Raw genomic sequence first — 16,435 nt, forward strand, 5'->3', positions numbered from 1 at the left:
TCCTGTCCTGCCGAAGAAGCCCCAAAGCCATGGAGCTGGGAGGTCCGTTCCAGGGGGCTGGGCGATTAAGTGGCTCGCCTCTCAAACGTTCTCGGTAGATAGCACTCCGCTGCATGGGCTCTGACGGCCCAAGAGAGGCAATGCAAGACGGGCCGAGAACATATGGGGCCGTGCTAGCTGAGCACAACAAGGATACCGGCCGTATGCTCAAATGTCCAAGACGCAAAGCGGAGGACCCGAATATCGACTGCAGCTTTTACTCTTCGACCTCATACTCCTCCATCTCAACAGTAAAATACTGCGTAACCTGCTTATTCTCCTCCTCTGCACAAACAGGATCCAACATAAACCGGACCGCAGCGTCAGAACCACGGTCATTCATTTTCAGGCGGTCGCCGTTCGCAGCAATCGGAGTTAGCGGATGGTTAGGCCGCAGCAACGTACCAGCGCCATTGGATTCCCTGGGCGAGGTCTTGGACATGCGCGGGCGCTCTGTCCAGCGCGTGTACCGTGGGATATGCTGCGCATCTGCTTCTTGGTTGAGCGGAATGCGGACTGTCAAGAAGCGGTCGGCGGGGAATTGAGGTCCCACAATCGTAGATGAGCGCTGGTCGGTATAAAGTTCGAGGAGGTCGAAGAGGGTTTCCATAACTTCTTCACGGGTTGTATTCCACTGCTCATACTCCGCCCCAGACTCGACGGCTCCAATGCGCTGATCCAGTAGTCGCCCTGAAAGCTCGAGACAGGCAAATGCCATGGCTGACGATGCCTGTTTGACGGGGGCAAAGGTCCGATAGAGATCCAGTGAGATACGATAGGCCAGGCGAGACACTTCGGAATCGTGTGTCAGGTTGAATTTTCGGGTTAATTTCATCAGCGTCTTTTGGGGATGGCGAGTCCGGAAGTCGAATCCGGAGGCTTCTAGCATGAGCCTTTCGAGGCCGATGATGCCTCGGGCATTCGTATCGAAGAACTGTCCATATATTAGCATCGATTCTTAAACTCCCCGATCATATATCTTACCGGATCATCAGACGGCAGATGTTCTGATGGTGATAATTTCAAATTGTAAGCCGCGCAGACAATTTCTCTCGACTTTTTGAGAGTGTCTTCAATCTTGCACGCGGCGAATAAAGCCGCCGCGGCTGCATCCTGTGAGAATGTTAGCCTGACACTCGGAAACAAGCGCGACAAAACTTACTACGTAGTTATACTCATTATCCGGGTGCACCAACCGAAAACGATGATAATACATCACAGCCGTGTTGAAAGTGCGAACGGGACTGAGCCATTCAATTAACACCGCTTCTCATAACATGCGGCGGGAAACTTACAGACGAAGCACTTTCCGCACATTATCGATCCAGGTCACGCCCTGGAGACGCAGCGATTCCTCGCGCATCGGATTGACGCCCATAGCCTCGATACAGTCCTGGATGGTCTGCTCGAAGATATACGGCTTGGCCACCTGGATGAATGATGGGTGGATGGCGGGGGTCTCTGGGGCGCCGGGCTCTAAGAATGAGCCGCGACGAAGCGGCCCGTCCTTTGTCTCGGGCGCCATTGCAAGATTGACAGGCCCGATGGCTCGTTGACGCGGAAGAAGCGGACTTGGCGATGGGACGCGATGATGGATTATGTCAGTCGGAAGAATGTTGTTGCGAGCAACCGCTCGATCCTCTTGTTTCTATATCATGGTGTAGTGAGGGCACTTCAAATTAGGAAAAAAATAAAAAAATAAAAAGAATAAATAAAAGGGAAAAATAAAAAATAAAGATACTGACTGAATATATCTCCGGCATGCAAAAAGATCCCAGCCCACTTGCGTCCACTGGGGGCTGTGAGGGAGCGAGCCAGTCCCCGATGGAGCAGCCAGCGACCATCGTAGCAACCCCGCTGCACTACGGGAGTCGAGCTGGTATCTTTAAAGGGCATAGAGTTGTAGTGATACATATATGAAGAGAACTTGTCCTGATCAGGCAGGAAATCTAGGTTTCTACATAACAGTGAAGTCAACACGGCATATTACTTATTCATACTCGTGGGCCTATTTTTGAGTCTCTCTCTTCTCTCTTACTTCTTACGTACTCATTCGTCTCTCAGCTATATTGTGAAAAAGATAAATTGTCTCTCTAATATGTTTTCAAGGAACACCCCGTCCCGACCTCGTCGCCTTAGCCAACTCACTCTGCGCCTGATCATCCGCATAGCGCTTATAGATGGGCAGATAATACTCCCTCTCACTCGTCGTCTCCATGATACTCTTTCTATCATTCAAAGCAGCAACCCACTTCCTCCATCTGTCCCAAACCGCCTTATCAGGACCACCAGACGGAATCCCTATCCCACCTTTAAACTCATCAAACACCCACAATCGCACTGCCCACGGTGCCAGCACCAGATCCGGAGCACTCAGTTCCTGTCCTAAGAAGAACGGACCAGTCGAATGCATCTCCTTCGTCCAGACCTTGAGATGATTCAGAAATTCCTGGCGGGCTCTGTCCAGCCCTCCGTCTTGTGGACCCGTGGGTTGATACTGCAGGAAACGATGGAACGCAGGAATAATCCGCGAGGTCACATAGTCAATCCAGATCCTCGCGCGGGCTCGCTCGTAGGGATCCGTTGGGAGGAGACGCGGGCCATGGCCTGGATACGCATCTTCGAGGTACTCCAATATCACGGTGGACTCGTACAGTGGCCGCGGGGAAGGGCTAGTCGGGCAGGAGAGCGTGGGCACGAGACCGCGCGGGTTGAGGGCCAGGAGGGAGTCGGGTTTGTTGTACGGGTTTACTTCGATGTATTCGTAGGGGATTTGCTTTTCTTCTAGGGCGAGCCAGACTCGTTGCACTGGAGATAGATAGTTTAGTTTCGTATCCAAAATAGTAAGTCTATAGTTAGCTTAATAGAACACACCGAATCTGAAGATAGTCAGTTTATATTGTCTTATTTCTGTGAGATGTTAACGTACGGACAGAACCACCCCGCATACAGCTTCAAGGGCTGCTCCGCGCGGTGGCGGTCGACCAGCGCTTTGGCGGGGCCGGTAGCTTCAGGGTGAAGATTCGAGTCGGGATGGGACATAGTATGAGGTTAGAAATGAAGATGAAAGAAGAGAGGGGGAAAAGAGAGAATATGTAGTTATTTCTAATGTGACATCATCACCCCTCGACGGATCTACGCCTTCGCATCGCCATACTTCCGAACCAACTTTTGCATAATCGACATCGCACCAGATCGATACCCTCCTCCAAAAATGGCATGATGGTTCAGATGGTGGTATCTACATATAAGGTATTGATTAGCCTGTATTCTGGTTATCAGGGGAGATCAGGCAAAACTCACAACTCATACAACCGCACCCGATCCTCGTACTCCTCCACGGGCTCTGTCTTGGGCACAACACGATGATACTGACTGAAAAACCGTGCCCCAAATCCCCCAAACATATGCATGATCCCCAGCTCAAACTCACTGTGCGCATAGCACGCCGACGGGTCATAGACCACATCACCTGGCTTTTCATCTCGCCCAGTACCCACGATCCGACCATAATCTGCGTTCCCGCTCCATAGATCCCCATGCACAACGACGGGGACAATCCCTTCCCCCTCTCCTCGGGAATTATATCCCAAATGGCCATCGCCTAGTAATCTGGGAACAACTGTGTGCGCTGTTTTCTCGACTAGTTCGCGCAGTCCGGCGTCGCGGCCATTACGCTGTTCTGACGAGGCTAGGATGGTGAGCAGGCGCTCGTTCGCGTAGAAATCGGCCCAACTATCGTAAAAATGATTCGGCTGCTTTGTATCTCCGCAGAATGTAGGAACGGGAAACCCGAATCGACGCCGCCCCGTCTCTGGATCTGGTGGTGCGGGCGTAGTGTGCAGTTTTCCCAGCCGATGCGCAAGAGTCGTCGGCGTATTCTCATCACCAGAGCTACTGCGGCCCATTGAGCCGCCCAGATCGAGGAACTCCGTCGCGAGAAAGAATTTCTTGTTATTGTCCGAGTCTTCTAGTGGACCCCACGCCAGACCGCGCGGACAGAACCCCGGCACCGAGCCTGCAATCGCATTGAGCGATTCATATTCCCCGCGGAACATCTCCTCGGCCGCTTTGCCATCTGCTGAGGTCTTGACGAAGTACCGGCGCTCTTCTTCTTGGCCTTTTTCGGTGGCTACCTTGGCTCGAATGGCCCCAGTGCTGGTGAATCCTGACCCCAGGCCGGAAGATGAGAGGCTGACTTTTGACGGATCAGAAGATAGAGACAGGGCGCGCAGAATGGAGGCGGGGACGGGGGACATGGTTTCGAGCTAATTGTGTATGTGCTGAATGAAGGAGTGAAGTAAGATACTTGATCCGGCACAGTTCATACAATGACGTTTGTTTTCTCCACTGGCGATTAGATAACACGGACTATCTCGCATTGGATGCGTATACACAAGATTCAAAATAGTTACTTCGACGCCAATATCCATCCAGTTTTGTGTTCTCCCTTCAAATAAATCCGACTCACAATCATGCCGGCGCTAGCGAGTTCAGTAGGTGCACCGCTGTCTTGGTGCGCTCCTTCACGTCCAAATCTGAATCGTCCGTCAAACTGGCCAGCCGGTCTGCGATCCCTAGTGACCGCAGCTTGGCAGCGCGCTCACGGCACCCTTCACGGTCACTCTGATCTTCTTCGTAGATGAGGTTGATCACTACCCATACGCAGTTCACCCGTACTTCACGATGGGTATGGTTGAAGTAGTCGGTCAGCGAACGCATTAGGTTGCGGTGCGACACAAGCAGCTGCCGGTGTCGGGGGAGGCCCGCAGCCAGGTGGATAATCAGCGCCGTGACCGAGCTCAGGATCTCCACGGGGATTTGCAGGGATCGACTAGAGGACTCGCGGCGATGGGGAAGCTGGATGCTGCGTGACCGCAGGTTATCTGCCAGCGCGCCAAGGAGCTCGTCCTGCCCGATCTCTTTGAACAAATGATCGATCATCTCGGGAGCGCCCGGACCGCAGATGATATTGCGTAGCAAGTCGAACGTTTGCTCTTGAACCGCAATATCGTCCTGTCGTGCCTGGGTCGATTGCTCCAAGTCGCCATGCAGGACCAGTTTGCGTCGGCGTCGAGCATCCGGGAGGAACATTTCCAAACTCATCTTCGACGGCGGCATGGTGTCCGTCGTCTTGAAGCCTTCGTCCCGTGAGCCGGCTTCCTCCATGGGATTCAAAATGTCGACTTGTTCCCCGGCTGAGTTGGCTCGACCCATGGCAATCCCAGCGCCCTGATCCATCTCGTCCTCCATCCCTCGTTTCGTCAAGTTGCTGACAGGGTCTTGGCTGATGACTTGCCAAATCCAGGCTGGACCCAGTGCTGCGACGACTTTCATCTTGATGTCGTTCGATGTATTGTAGACTACGTGTTTCAGTGCCCATAGAGATTCAATGCGGAGCTTGGTGTTGGACGAATGAGCATGCTCGCACAGAAGTGGGATAATATCGGCGGAGATGATTGCCTACAGGAACCATGTTAGATTTGCATCGCCGACCAAAATAAGATTGCAACTGACCTCTTTCATGGGACTGAAATCCAATGCGAGGTTGCAGATTGCCGCTGTAGCTGCGATCTGCACCTCTAAATCTGGATGCTTAATGAGAGCAAACAGAGGCTGGGCGACCCCAGCGTCAATTAGGCTAGTCCTCAACACGCTGACCGACCTCGTCAACATCCGCGCCGCGCCACAAGCAGCCAGCAGCGTCGGAGTCGGGTTGCCGTCAGCGGCCGTGTTCTTGGGAATCGAAGCGTCCGCCGGTGCATCACTTGGCCGTGGCTTGAGCGAGTCAATAATGTAGGGGACCACGCCATTCTCACAGACCGCCTTGCGATACTCGTCCTTGAACGGAACCAAGGCTGCCAAAGCCTTGAGAATGCTCTCCCGATACCGCATAACATGGCACAATGTTGGCGAGTAGCCTGGAGGCCCAAGGCGGCACTCCGCCGACACTGACTCGGAATCTGTAGCTAAAGTATCACTTTCTGCTTGCCACATTGGTCGTGAGCTCTCTGGAACTGGATTATATGTCTCCTTCAAAAGTTGGGACAACCGTTTGAGCGCACTGCCATCAACCGCATGTTTCTGCAATTCTTGATCATCCATTACCAAATTGGCCAGTACTGCTGGAGCCTCCTCTTTCAGGCATTGTGTCGGCGAGATCAACCCGTTGTAGTTGGGACCACCTTCATCTGGTAAGGAAAAGTCCTTGTCAAGCATTCGAATGAGGATGGGGATAAGCAGATAACTAAACATAGGCACCCGGTGCTTCTTTGCCAATCCCAGCCGGAACAGCGCCGTGACCAGACGGGCAGCCATCAGGCGTGCCATGCCATTTTCCGAACGCAGAATGCACAGAAGCCATGGAACAATGGAGTTCTCGTCTTCCTCAGGGATAGGCGTCTCCGTCAGAGAGAACGGCGTGGGGAAAGAGTGGCTACTGTGCCGACGCTGCGAGCCCCCGTGCCCCAGAGGTGGGAAATTCGCGGCGTTAGGAGACGCTTTGGCATGGGCGAGTGGGACTGAGGGCAGCAGCTCATCGACCGGATTGGGGCCAACGGGCCGTGGCACCGCTGAGCTTCCAAGATACGGTGTTCCCCATGGTCCCTTTTTGATGTCGGATGGAGAAAAGCCCGGTACCTGCTTGGGAAATACCGTCACAATTGCGGGCGACGAGAGGAGATGCTCCGCGCGCCATTTAGAATGCTCAATGATCACCGTAACTGCGCGGAGAATCGGTGCCAGATGGGCAGATGCAGGAGCTGGCGACGGGATTGCCTCCAAAGCACCTAGATATTGGAGATGGTCCTCGGCACCAGGGAGCACAAATCCCTGTGCCACCACAAAAGAGGCAATCTTGACCGCCAGGGCATCCAGCACCCCACACTCTGCTAGTGCTGTCTTATGGCTCTCCTCCGTGCACAGCTTCCCAATCAGGGCAGCGGCCAACTCGATGGACGTCTGTATCTGGGCGGATCCGTAATTTTCTCCAAGAATCCGAGTGAGGCACCCAATGTGCTCAGAGGCGAAGAGAAGATCGGCCAAGCGTGTGTCCCGAGGCCATTGCTCTTGACTCTGCAGCGGTAGACGATCCGCAATCGTGCTTAGGACTCTGAGAATAGGAAGGCGGAACGAGAGTGGGCATTCTTGGGAAGACAGGATGGAGAGGAGAGTGGGAAGAATATTGCTGGCGAATATGGGAGCAAGAAATGTCGGGCCACCTGTGCATCTTACTGTGAGTCCATGATGCTTTTTCAGAGCGAGTATTGAATCCTCACATACCTTGTGCTAAGCTTCCAACGATCAGAATCGCCTGAAGACAGGCCTCCAACTCTTCTGACTTTGATTTCTCTTGTACCGATCCATTGAACTCGGTCGGTCGTCTCGAGGTGAGCACCTGCGCCAGAGCAGGAATGACACCCGCGTTGACGTAGGCTTCCTTGCGCTGGTCATGGCCGATCAACTCATTCTTGAGGTTGCGCAATGATGTTACTTGCGCGGAGACCGACTCTGGGCTGTGGAGCTGCAGCAGAATCGGCGGTGCAGAAGCTCGTGTCATCGTCCGAAGACCACCGCCTCCCCGTGGGAGGAGCTTCACAGATGGGCCTGAGCAGCCGCGTGACTCGATGTGGGCTGCCGTCGGGCGACCGAGGGGTCGTGTGTCTCACGGCCAGCGACGAATGCTCTCGACCGGGTTGTGTGGATCTGAGGTTCCCCGGGAGTAGTTGGTCAGAACCTACCTGTCTGTACCTGCAAATCAACCAACAACAAGAGTGGCCAAGAGGAATCTAGACGTTTGCGACTCCGCATCGAGATGACCTCGTGGTTACGTAATATGTGTGCCTGAGGCAGATACCTTCCTCTTTGAACCGTGTTAACGCTAATAATAATAGTACAGTAGGTAACTTAACCAAATTGGATTATCGTGTGTAGTAGTACTTTTGACAACCTTGGGAATACATACTCCCTCTGCTCTTGACAGTAGTCAATAGGTCATCAGGTGACTCCAGTCTAGACCGCTCAATTACCTAATGTCGTACCCCATGACTGGCCGAAGTACCCGTCACCGCCTTCGTCGCTGGCAGTGCGCAAACAGGTTTTCCCCGGAGACAGGCTGTTCTTCTTTCTCCTTTTCTCTCGTCTTCGATTCTGTCTCCCACCCGGATAATTCTTCCCACCTCCTTCAGGTCTCCCTCCATCTGTCTTCTTGAGTCGCCCGGAGACCCTTCCAGCCTCACTGGATCTATCCTGAGGATGAGCCCGTGCGCCACCCAGGTTCCGCAGCGTCAGCGTCCCGTTGACTCGTGCGCCCACGTGGTAGCAATCCCACCGGTCGATTCGCAGATTCCAGCATTCCGGGTACCGCGATATCGCACCTAACCGAACCTTATCGCCATGCTAGCATCCTCTCCCTCGCCCTCTTCGGCCGCCCTGCGCTCCTCCTTCTCGGCCTCCCCCTCGGCGCATCCACACCACTATGAGCCGGCCAACGGTTCTGCTCCACAATTCAGCAGCCCCCGTTCGTCGCGCCAGGCCATTGAGGAGCTTCGTTCCGCCCTAAACAAGCATACTGTCGATCCTTCATCCCCTGAATCCCCCGGGGAACTTCACCGCAAGCGTTCTGCACCCTCCTCAGCGCTGGTCCAGAATAATCCTTCCGCCTTATCCACCACCACGTCCTCATCACTTCCGGACCCTTCTGCCGCGCCTTCCGCTGCCAATAATACCACCGCTACCATTCCTAAGCCTGCGTCGCCTTCGAATCCTCCGCCGGCGTCGTCCGTGGCCCCCTCGATGCCCGCCCCCAGTCGCTCGGGCTCCAACAAGCGCAACAGCCAGACCGACCATCACCCGCCGGATGCCACGCCGGCGGGCCCTTCCGGCGGCTCGGAATCGGACAGCCCGCAGTCGAAACGATTGCGGGCCTCCAAGCCGGATGTAAAAATTCTGCCTGCGCAATATGAAGACGCCGATACCAAGGATATGGTGGTGCTGATCTCCAGCATGCTGCTGGAGCTGATTCGGTTCAATGATCAGATCCCATTACACCAGGGGCGTCTGACGCGCTTCCATTCTCGATCTCCGCCCCGAATATCAGTGCAGGACTACCTGCAACGATTAACGACTCACGCCACCCTGTCGCCACCGATCCTGCTCAGCATGGTCTTTTATATCGATCGGCTCTGTGCTTTGTACCCTGCCTTTACCGTTTCCAGTCTGACCATCCACCGCTTCCTCATAGCCAGCGCCACGGTCGCCAGCAAGGGGCTGAGCGACAGTTTCTGGACCAACAAAACATATGCCCGGGTGGGCGGTATTGGCATGACGGAACTGGCAATGCTGGAACTAGAATTTCTCTTCCGAGTACAGTGGCGGATTGTGCCTGAGCCCGAGGTTCTGGTAGACTATTATCGGAGTCTGGTGGAGCGGTGCGACAGCTTTGAGATCGAGCGCCCCAATGGCAATGGGAATGCCAGCTCCTCAGTAGCTACGCCCGAGGTTCCTCCAGCATAAATGGGTCCCCAACGTATACCACAGTCTATTCTCTTTCGTGATTGATTCACCGCTGGGGCTGGATTCCAGGGAGCACGTTGGAAGGGTGGTCTGGTCCACTCGATGAGCACAGGGATCTCACGAATACTTTCTTATCCTGCAGAGGAGTAACTAAATCCGAGAGGTGCATCCGGGCACGGCGCTTTAGAGGGCTATCGCATAAACCGAGGGCGGGGATTTGTTCCATTTCAGCGATTATCTATCCCATTTCCAGCGGAACGAACGACGTGGCGTTTTGATTGATAATTCCTTATTTTCGGGCTGTGCTATTTCCCCCCAATTTATTCTGTTGTTTTTGTTGTCGATCCGACCTGTGTAGTTGGTGGTAGATCTAGATGTGTAAACTCCCAATGCGGAATTTGTGCGTGCGGAAGCTCGAAAGTCCTTCCTTTCCTGACATCCACCCACCACGGATCTCCATATGGACATCCCACAGTCTGTCCGGGACCTAACTCCCCTGGCTGGAGAGGTGATCCCCATTCGCACGGTCCAGGAGACCCGGCCGCCTGAAGACTTCGGTATGTACTATCTATGCTTCTGGCTAGTCTCGAACACGCCTAACTTGAGCGCAGCCGACGCCTATGTCGCCGAAGTCAACCTCAAAGCCGCCTCCAAGGTGGTCAAGTAAGCAGCTTCATTCTTTTTGCAGGACAGATACTGATCAATAGGTCAGAGCCCTGGATTCTGCATTCCCCAAGGACCCCTCCCTTACTCTCTCCCACCTGCGCCGCTTCGTCAAACGAGAACGACTGCCAGCACCCGTGAGGGCCGCAATTGAAGATGGACAGTCGCCAACCACAGCGCAGACAATCTTCGTGCTGATCGCGTCTCCGTTGCCCGATGTCGACAAACTACAGACCCTCCTTGCACCGTTCGCGCCGATCCCAGCGGCTACTTCACCACCGGCACCCAGTTCGACCACAGACACGCCGCCAGAAACACCAGCAATTGGCACACCACCACCACCTCAAATCCCTTTACATACCATCAAAGTCCCCCTCCAGCCTCCTTTCAACCCCCACCAAGCCGAAACTTGGACCGAGACCCTCTGGCCGGTCATCTTCAACCCCGCCGCTCCCCGCTCAACTGTCGCGCCGCCTCCACAGATCCTTAAAAGCGCGCGGGAGTCGATCCAGCCCCGAGCTGGCTACTATCTATCTCTTGCACGAAAGGTCGCCCAGGAAGCAGAGCAGTCGGGTCTAGGCCGTGGGGTCGGGGCCGTGATAGTCGACCCCGCTATTGAGGCTAGCATCGACGCCGACAGTCGTGAGGATGGCGAAGACCGTTCTGATCAGTGGGTTCAGGCTGTGATAGCTGTTGCGGGTGATGCGCGATACTCGCGCCCTGAGGGCGGCCAGCCGTCCCAGGCTGAGCTGCATCGAGGCAAGATACCCAACCCAGCCAGCAAGTCGTACAATGCCGACCTGGAGGGCGGACCTGAACTGCATGCTTTGATGAGAGCGATCGATTTGGTGGCTCATCGGCGCCGACAGGAGGAGCATCGCGCGCAATCTGCTGGAGGAGGTGCAGAGCTTCGTCCGCTTGAGTCTTTCTTTCTCTATCATCTTGATTCTTCTACGACTCCGGCACCTCTGAGCGAGTCTCCCTCCTCGCCAAAGAAGAGAAAACACGAAGAACCGAACCCGGAGTCCAGCTGTGCTGCGACTGCTGTCCCTGACCTGAAAACGGCCATCTCGCCCTCGCCATCTCAGTCTGAAACACCACCACCCCTTCCAGCCCCTCCACCCTCCACCATCGCCATACCCGACCCAATCCTCCATTCCACTGACGCCCAGTGCTCCTCTTCTACTTTGCCTTCCGCAAATCCAACTACTACTAACTCCCGAGTCCGCGCCCCATCCCAAGGAGGATACCTCTGCACAGACCTAGATGTCTACCTCTCCCACGAACCATGCATCTGCTGCTCGATGGGGATGCTCCTCTCCCGCTTCCGAGCCGTGATTTTTCCTCGCAAGGGCCGCATGGCGAGTGGCGGTCTTGCCTCGGAGCCCGTCGTTGCTCCTACTCCTGTTGATGAGGGCCAGGAACAAAGCACAGAGGAAAGGATGTATTACGGTCTGCACTGGCGGAAGGAGCTGAACTGGCGGGCTTTGGGTTTTGAGTTTGTTGAAGAGGAGGAGGAGGGTGCTGGTGATGCTTCGGAAGAAAAGACGGATATTGTCTTCCATGCTTGATCGAGTCCATTCACCTCGACGAGACCAAATGTATCAATTACTGTACGAAGTCTACGCAGAAAGAAAGAATAAAGATCGAAATGAACTTCCTTTTAAAATTTGTTTGGGTTCTGTAAGGACACGCTTTTTATCCATTATTGTCCTCCTCTTCCTCGTTCTTCGATAGCTCCCTCCCTCTTTTTCCTCTTACACATACACACACTCTCTTCTCTCCCTCTCTTCAATCGCTTCACAAATGACAGTCACCAGAAACAACTACTTCACAAACCCGATCACATCTGAAACCCCATGACTCCCCTGGCCTCTTGAGAAACACCTGCTCTCTCTTCAACATCTCCAGTATTCACTCCTCTCTCCCCGCCCAACACCACCTAAAAACCCCCGGGCCTGAATGCACAGGCAACGCCGCCCCAACATCCACGGTCTATGATCAACAATACAAGTAACAAAAAGGCAAAAGCAAGGAAATTCATGACATCGTCACAGACTCGATCCCACGCGACACACGGCGAAAAGAAAAAAGGTCACAGCAAGGAAGAAAGGGGAAGAAAAGGGTAGGGTTCCTCCAGTCTGTGTTCAGATCCGTGTGCGAGATGGGGAAAGCACGATGGTCTGGAAATGCGTGTATCCCTGATGAGAAAAGAGAAAAACGGAAGCAATAGCAGGGTATATATACAAGAGTCGACATCCCATAAGATACAGCCCAGCAACAAGCAAACAAGACAGGAAATCAAAGAGCCAAGAGGAAAAGAAAACAGGCCATATGATCCACAAAATGGGTAAGGGGGTAGCAGAGTCCGGGCATCATGGTAATCACAGGAAAACTGGTTAAAACAAAGATAGGTTATGGAGGTGTGCGTTTGGATGAGGTTGTGTTCATGTGTCTTGAGCAGGAGACACGAGGTATGTCACAACCGAGAGGCCGGGGACGGTAGATAAATGGCCAGACTGAGGACTGGAGAAAGAGATCTAGGACCCGCCGCGTCCTAGAACCCAGTATTCAGCCTCGCGGTGAGAGTCAACCACCGCATTCAATATGAATGGTTCCGTCGTCGAAACACATTTGGCCAACTGCAAGCCGGCCAGCATTGGAGCATGGTATATACAGTCGATAGAAAATGGAAAGTGTGGACCCCTGAGGAGAAGGATCAAATGCAGGTAATCAATGTAAATGGTGGAAGTGTGTGCTGGTGTTGAAATGCGTGTTGAATAGAGCAGGAAAAGCAACCTCTCGGTGTAAAAAGAGGCATTAAACAGAAGCGAGATAACTTGCTTGGATGCCACCATAACCAAATCAAGCCATTCGCTGGTAGAACAGCAAGTATGCAACACGGTTATCCCTGGCACCGTACCTGCCGAGAGGGGTTCGGATGCCGGAAGAAGGTCCGGAAGAGGAAGTGACACCATTAACGGACTTCTTGCTTGCAGGTCCACCGCTAGTGCCATTGACCTGGCTCCAGCCCTTTTCACTATCAGCCGAATCCATGTCGCTCTGGTCAATGTGGTCGAAAATGTTGGCGCTAGGGCTCTGACTCTTGTCCTTGTGTTGCTCGAGAGCCGCCGCAAGGACCTTGGGATCTTCCTCGCCGCCTGCTTCCGCCACATCTTCACTTCGGACACGGCGAATGACGGTGTCATCCAGGCGAATCCATTCGCGGCCGTCTTGACGTCGAACATCAACTGTGTAGTGACCACCGCTGGCGTTCTTGCCATGGTGGTAGATCACTCCCATAAGGCGATACTTTGGAAGTCCTCCTTGAGATAAGATCGCGTTGCGCCGATGAGCAGGGAAGACCTCTCGTGGGATCTCCAAATCCAGGGGGTAACCAACTTTCTTGTAGATCTTTTGGGTTGCTCCAGTCAAACTGTCATACTGGAAGCGCTTGAGGTGAAGGATGAGGACAGGGGGCAAAGTCTCAATGAACACCTGCTTGGTCGCCGTGACATTGGGGCCGCGGGACGAGTTGAAATCGCCTTGAATGCTTTCCGGCTTGGTAAGCCCTTTGAGCGCGTCAATGATATTGTGTACATCAGGCGACCCAATATCGAGCTGCAGAGGCTGGTAAGGCTCCAGAGTGACCGACGTCTTGTTGCCGGGCACCTTGAATTCCGACCTGATCTTGCCGCCAAAAATTCTGGTCACCGGTGACTCCATGGCGATTGCACCGGATGATTGTGTCACGGCGGCCTTCTGCTTGTGACCAACTTCCAGCCACACATCATCTGACGATCCGTCGGCCGCAGCAGGACCATTGGCATCGACGCCCTTCGCTGATGTATGCTTGGCAGCTCGAGCGCATTCTTCGTGCATCTCTTCCAAAAGGAAACCCAAGAACTCCTGGACATCTTGCTGGTGACCACGCTTCATATCCCGGAAGCGTGGCAGCTGCCGAACCATTTCATATACAAATTCAGGAATGAAAGCTTCGCCGTACTGCTCCAACTCATTTGGCTTGAGTCTGAGCCGCAGCTGGTCTTCGGAGCTCGCCGCGTCGATGAAACGGAATTCTCTCATGAACATAATCATGGAATCAATCAGAGGAAGATCACTCTGGAAGCTGTGTGCGGCTCTTCGGCCGATATGGTCAAGAAATTGATAGAATGGCACGCATGAAACCAATATTTGCAACACCTAAAGACAAGGTTAGTGGGTGCTTTTTACCAGGAATCCGCCCTGACTTACAGAGTTCATGTAACACATATTGCCGGTGTTGACCAAGCCTCGGGGCTCAAGAAAAGCAATTTTATCGCTGTACTGGGTGACATCCTCGCCGAGGCTGCTCAGGACGCCGGCAAGAGATTCACTCTTCTGCATAGCGATAGAAGAGTCTGCTGCAGCACCAGATGCGACGGCTGGCCGTGCGCTAGCCTTTGCACGAACCAAGTCCGCCCATGATTTGGGTGCGGCGTGAGGAGGGGCTTGGTTTGTTTCGGATCCAGTAGCAGGAATTTCCTCGGAGTCGACTTCGGTGACAGCTGCTGCAGTGGACTTGGGCGTTTCCGATGCGGTACTGGAACTATCTTTGGCTTGTCTTGGGGTGGCAGGGGCATTCGGCACAACGGGAATGGGCGGGGCCAATGGAATAGCAGGTTTGGAGCTGCGTGTTTGAGTTTGGGATTTGGCCGTGGAAGAAGGTGTCGTAGGTTGGGTGGAATCCGTGTCCGAGGGAAGAAACGAGGTAGTTGGCGTCTCTGGTTCGGAATGTTCCTGAACCACCGAGTCCAGGCGCAAGTTATCACCGTATTGCTCGCTTTCAACTTTGTGCGGCCCATCTTTGGATGGAAGCTCAACACCCGATTTCATAGCACGAGTTCTTCGGCGTCGGTGTGGAGTCCTAGCAGGGAAAGCAAGCTCTGGGACAGAGAGCCAAGGGAGCTATATCATGGGTCAGACCAAATATTAAGATAGCATGCCCGGAGAAACTTACCGGTGCAGAAAATGGAGGTCTCGGGGTTGAAATGACTTTAGGCTCCCATTGTGGCGGCGGAGAAGCAATGGGATACGTTTGAGGAGGCGGGACCTGGACCGGCAAAGGAGCGGCAGGGTGTTCATGCATCTCAGGTTGCAGGGGCGGCGGTATCATTGACGGGGACATACTCGGCTGCAGCGGAGTCGAGGTCCTTTGTTGCATCGGCAACGGTTGAGGCGGAATATGGTTTGGAGCCATCATTGGCTGTTGAGGGTATGAGGACACAATCATCGGTCCATAGGGTGGCTGGTATGGACGTGGAGGCATTTGCATATGAACAGGAGGCGGATACCATTGTTGGGGATACTGCTGCGGCGAGTAGGCGGTAGGCATATGGCCATTCATGGGCGGAGGGTAGCCCATATACGGCGGAGAGCGCATGTTGGGAGGTGCTGGGTTGTAATAGTAGTCTTGCTGCCGCCTCGAAGGAGGCATCGGCGGCTGCCCATGGGGCATCGCGGGCAAGTGGTGATTCATTTCGACCGGACTGGGAGAGAAAGTCGCCTTGACGGTTTAGCCACGCGTTGCCTCAATGGGAGCCATGCGCGGAGGTCAAATCACGATGAGTCAAAACTCAGGCGCACTTATGCAGCCATCTCGGCTTTGGACAAGGACGGAAACAGCGGTAGGAGGCGCGGGATGGCGGCAGACGGAGCAGTTGGACGGATGGTGGAAAGTCTGCTGCTGGGAAGGGGATTCGGGATCGATCAAAATGCGCCGACGGAACAGAGGCTCAAAAAAAAAAAAAGGACTGACTAGGGTACCTAGACAGCGGCTGTGAAGGGCGACGTAGAATCAACAGGGTGGGATGGTGGCAAGGTGATAGAGGTACGAGAGAAGAAAAAGGTAAGGTTGTTCGTCTCGCAGCTCATGTAGAGAGAGAAGTGAATAATTGCTTCCTTCCCAGCATGGATTGATTCCCTCATGGGGGATGAATAAGCCGGGGCACGGGCCCCTGTTTATGTAATGGCTGGACCACCCCTCCAACGCTTGTTATCGGCATTGAGTGATCCCAGTTTTGTCCGTTCTCTCACCTCTTATTTTGCTCCGTGACGAGCTTCCTGGCTCCTTCTGGGATGCTGGGCAGACTGTGATTGTTGGAATACCCCGCCTTGGTCCGAGTACACCCACCCCTCCAGAACGATAGCCTCGCGGTCAGAGAGTGAAGCTACGTCTCGA

At 54.0% G+C, this 16,435-nt stretch overlaps 7 protein-coding genes across 7 annotated transcripts; 2 read left to right on the forward strand and 5 right to left on the reverse strand.

Annotated features, from left to right (window-relative positions):
- Positions 1 to 256: 256 nt before the first annotated feature.
- N7474_001396 (putative cyclin) lies at positions 257 to 991 on the reverse strand (the record flags this gene model as incomplete). The annotated part of the gene is made up of 1 exon (XM_057192811.1): positions 257 to 991. One exon carries the CDS (start codon positions 989 to 991, stop codon positions 257 to 259), a length of 735 nt encoding a protein of 244 aa, XP_057057764.1.
- Positions 992 to 1,330: 339 nt separating this feature from the next.
- On the reverse strand, positions 1,331 to 3,081 carry N7474_001397 (uncharacterized protein; the record flags this gene model as incomplete). Its single annotated transcript, XM_057192812.1, has 3 exons — positions 1,331 to 1,587; positions 2,326 to 2,888; positions 2,990 to 3,081. 3 exons carry the CDS (start codon positions 3,079 to 3,081, stop codon positions 1,331 to 1,333), a joined length of 912 nt encoding a protein of 303 aa, XP_057057765.1.
- Positions 3,082 to 3,174: 93 nt separating this feature from the next.
- Positions 3,175 to 4,298, reverse strand: N7474_001398 (putative fructosamine-3-kinase; the record flags this gene model as incomplete). Its single annotated transcript, XM_057192813.1, has 2 exons — positions 3,175 to 3,280; positions 3,343 to 4,298. 2 exons carry the CDS (start codon positions 4,296 to 4,298, stop codon positions 3,175 to 3,177), a joined length of 1,062 nt encoding a protein of 353 aa, XP_057057766.1.
- Positions 4,299 to 4,512: 214 nt separating this feature from the next.
- N7474_001399 (armadillo repeat protein) lies at positions 4,513 to 7,597 on the reverse strand (the record flags this gene model as incomplete). Its single annotated transcript, XM_057192814.1, has 3 exons — positions 4,513 to 5,502; positions 5,557 to 7,259; positions 7,321 to 7,597. The coding sequence occupies 3 exons, from the start codon at positions 7,595 to 7,597 to the stop codon at positions 4,513 to 4,515; spliced, it is 2,970 nt and encodes a 989-aa protein (XP_057057767.1).
- An 836-nt stretch (positions 7,598 to 8,433) lies between these two features.
- On the forward strand, positions 8,434 to 9,552 carry phoB (regulatory cyclin phoB; the record flags this gene model as incomplete). The annotated part of the gene is made up of 1 exon (XM_057192815.1): positions 8,434 to 9,552. One exon carries the CDS (start codon positions 8,434 to 8,436, stop codon positions 9,550 to 9,552), a length of 1,119 nt encoding a protein of 372 aa, XP_057057768.1.
- Positions 9,553 to 10,012: 460 nt separating this feature from the next.
- On the forward strand, positions 10,013 to 11,786 carry N7474_001401 (putative tRNA-specific adenosine-34 deaminase subunit Tad3; the record flags this gene model as incomplete). Its single annotated transcript, XM_057192816.1, has 3 exons — positions 10,013 to 10,109; positions 10,164 to 10,215; positions 10,265 to 11,786. The coding sequence occupies 3 exons, from the start codon at positions 10,013 to 10,015 to the stop codon at positions 11,784 to 11,786; spliced, it is 1,671 nt and encodes a 556-aa protein (XP_057057769.1).
- Positions 11,787 to 13,080: 1,294 nt separating this feature from the next.
- On the reverse strand, positions 13,081 to 15,733 carry N7474_001402 (mRNA-binding ubiquitin-specific protease UBP3; the record flags this gene model as incomplete). The annotated part of the gene is made up of 3 exons (XM_057192817.1): positions 13,081 to 14,418; positions 14,470 to 15,162; positions 15,215 to 15,733. 3 exons carry the CDS (start codon positions 15,731 to 15,733, stop codon positions 13,081 to 13,083), a joined length of 2,550 nt encoding a protein of 849 aa, XP_057057770.1.
- Between the last annotated feature and the right edge of the window lie 702 nt (positions 15,734 to 16,435).

The sequence above is a fragment of the Penicillium riverlandense genome, assembly GCF_028828495.1.
Source record: "Penicillium riverlandense strain IBT 135883 chromosome Unknown utg000001l_segment0_segment0, whole genome shotgun sequence".
Lineage (NCBI taxonomy): Eukaryota > Fungi > Ascomycota > Eurotiomycetes > Eurotiales > Aspergillaceae > Penicillium > Penicillium riverlandense.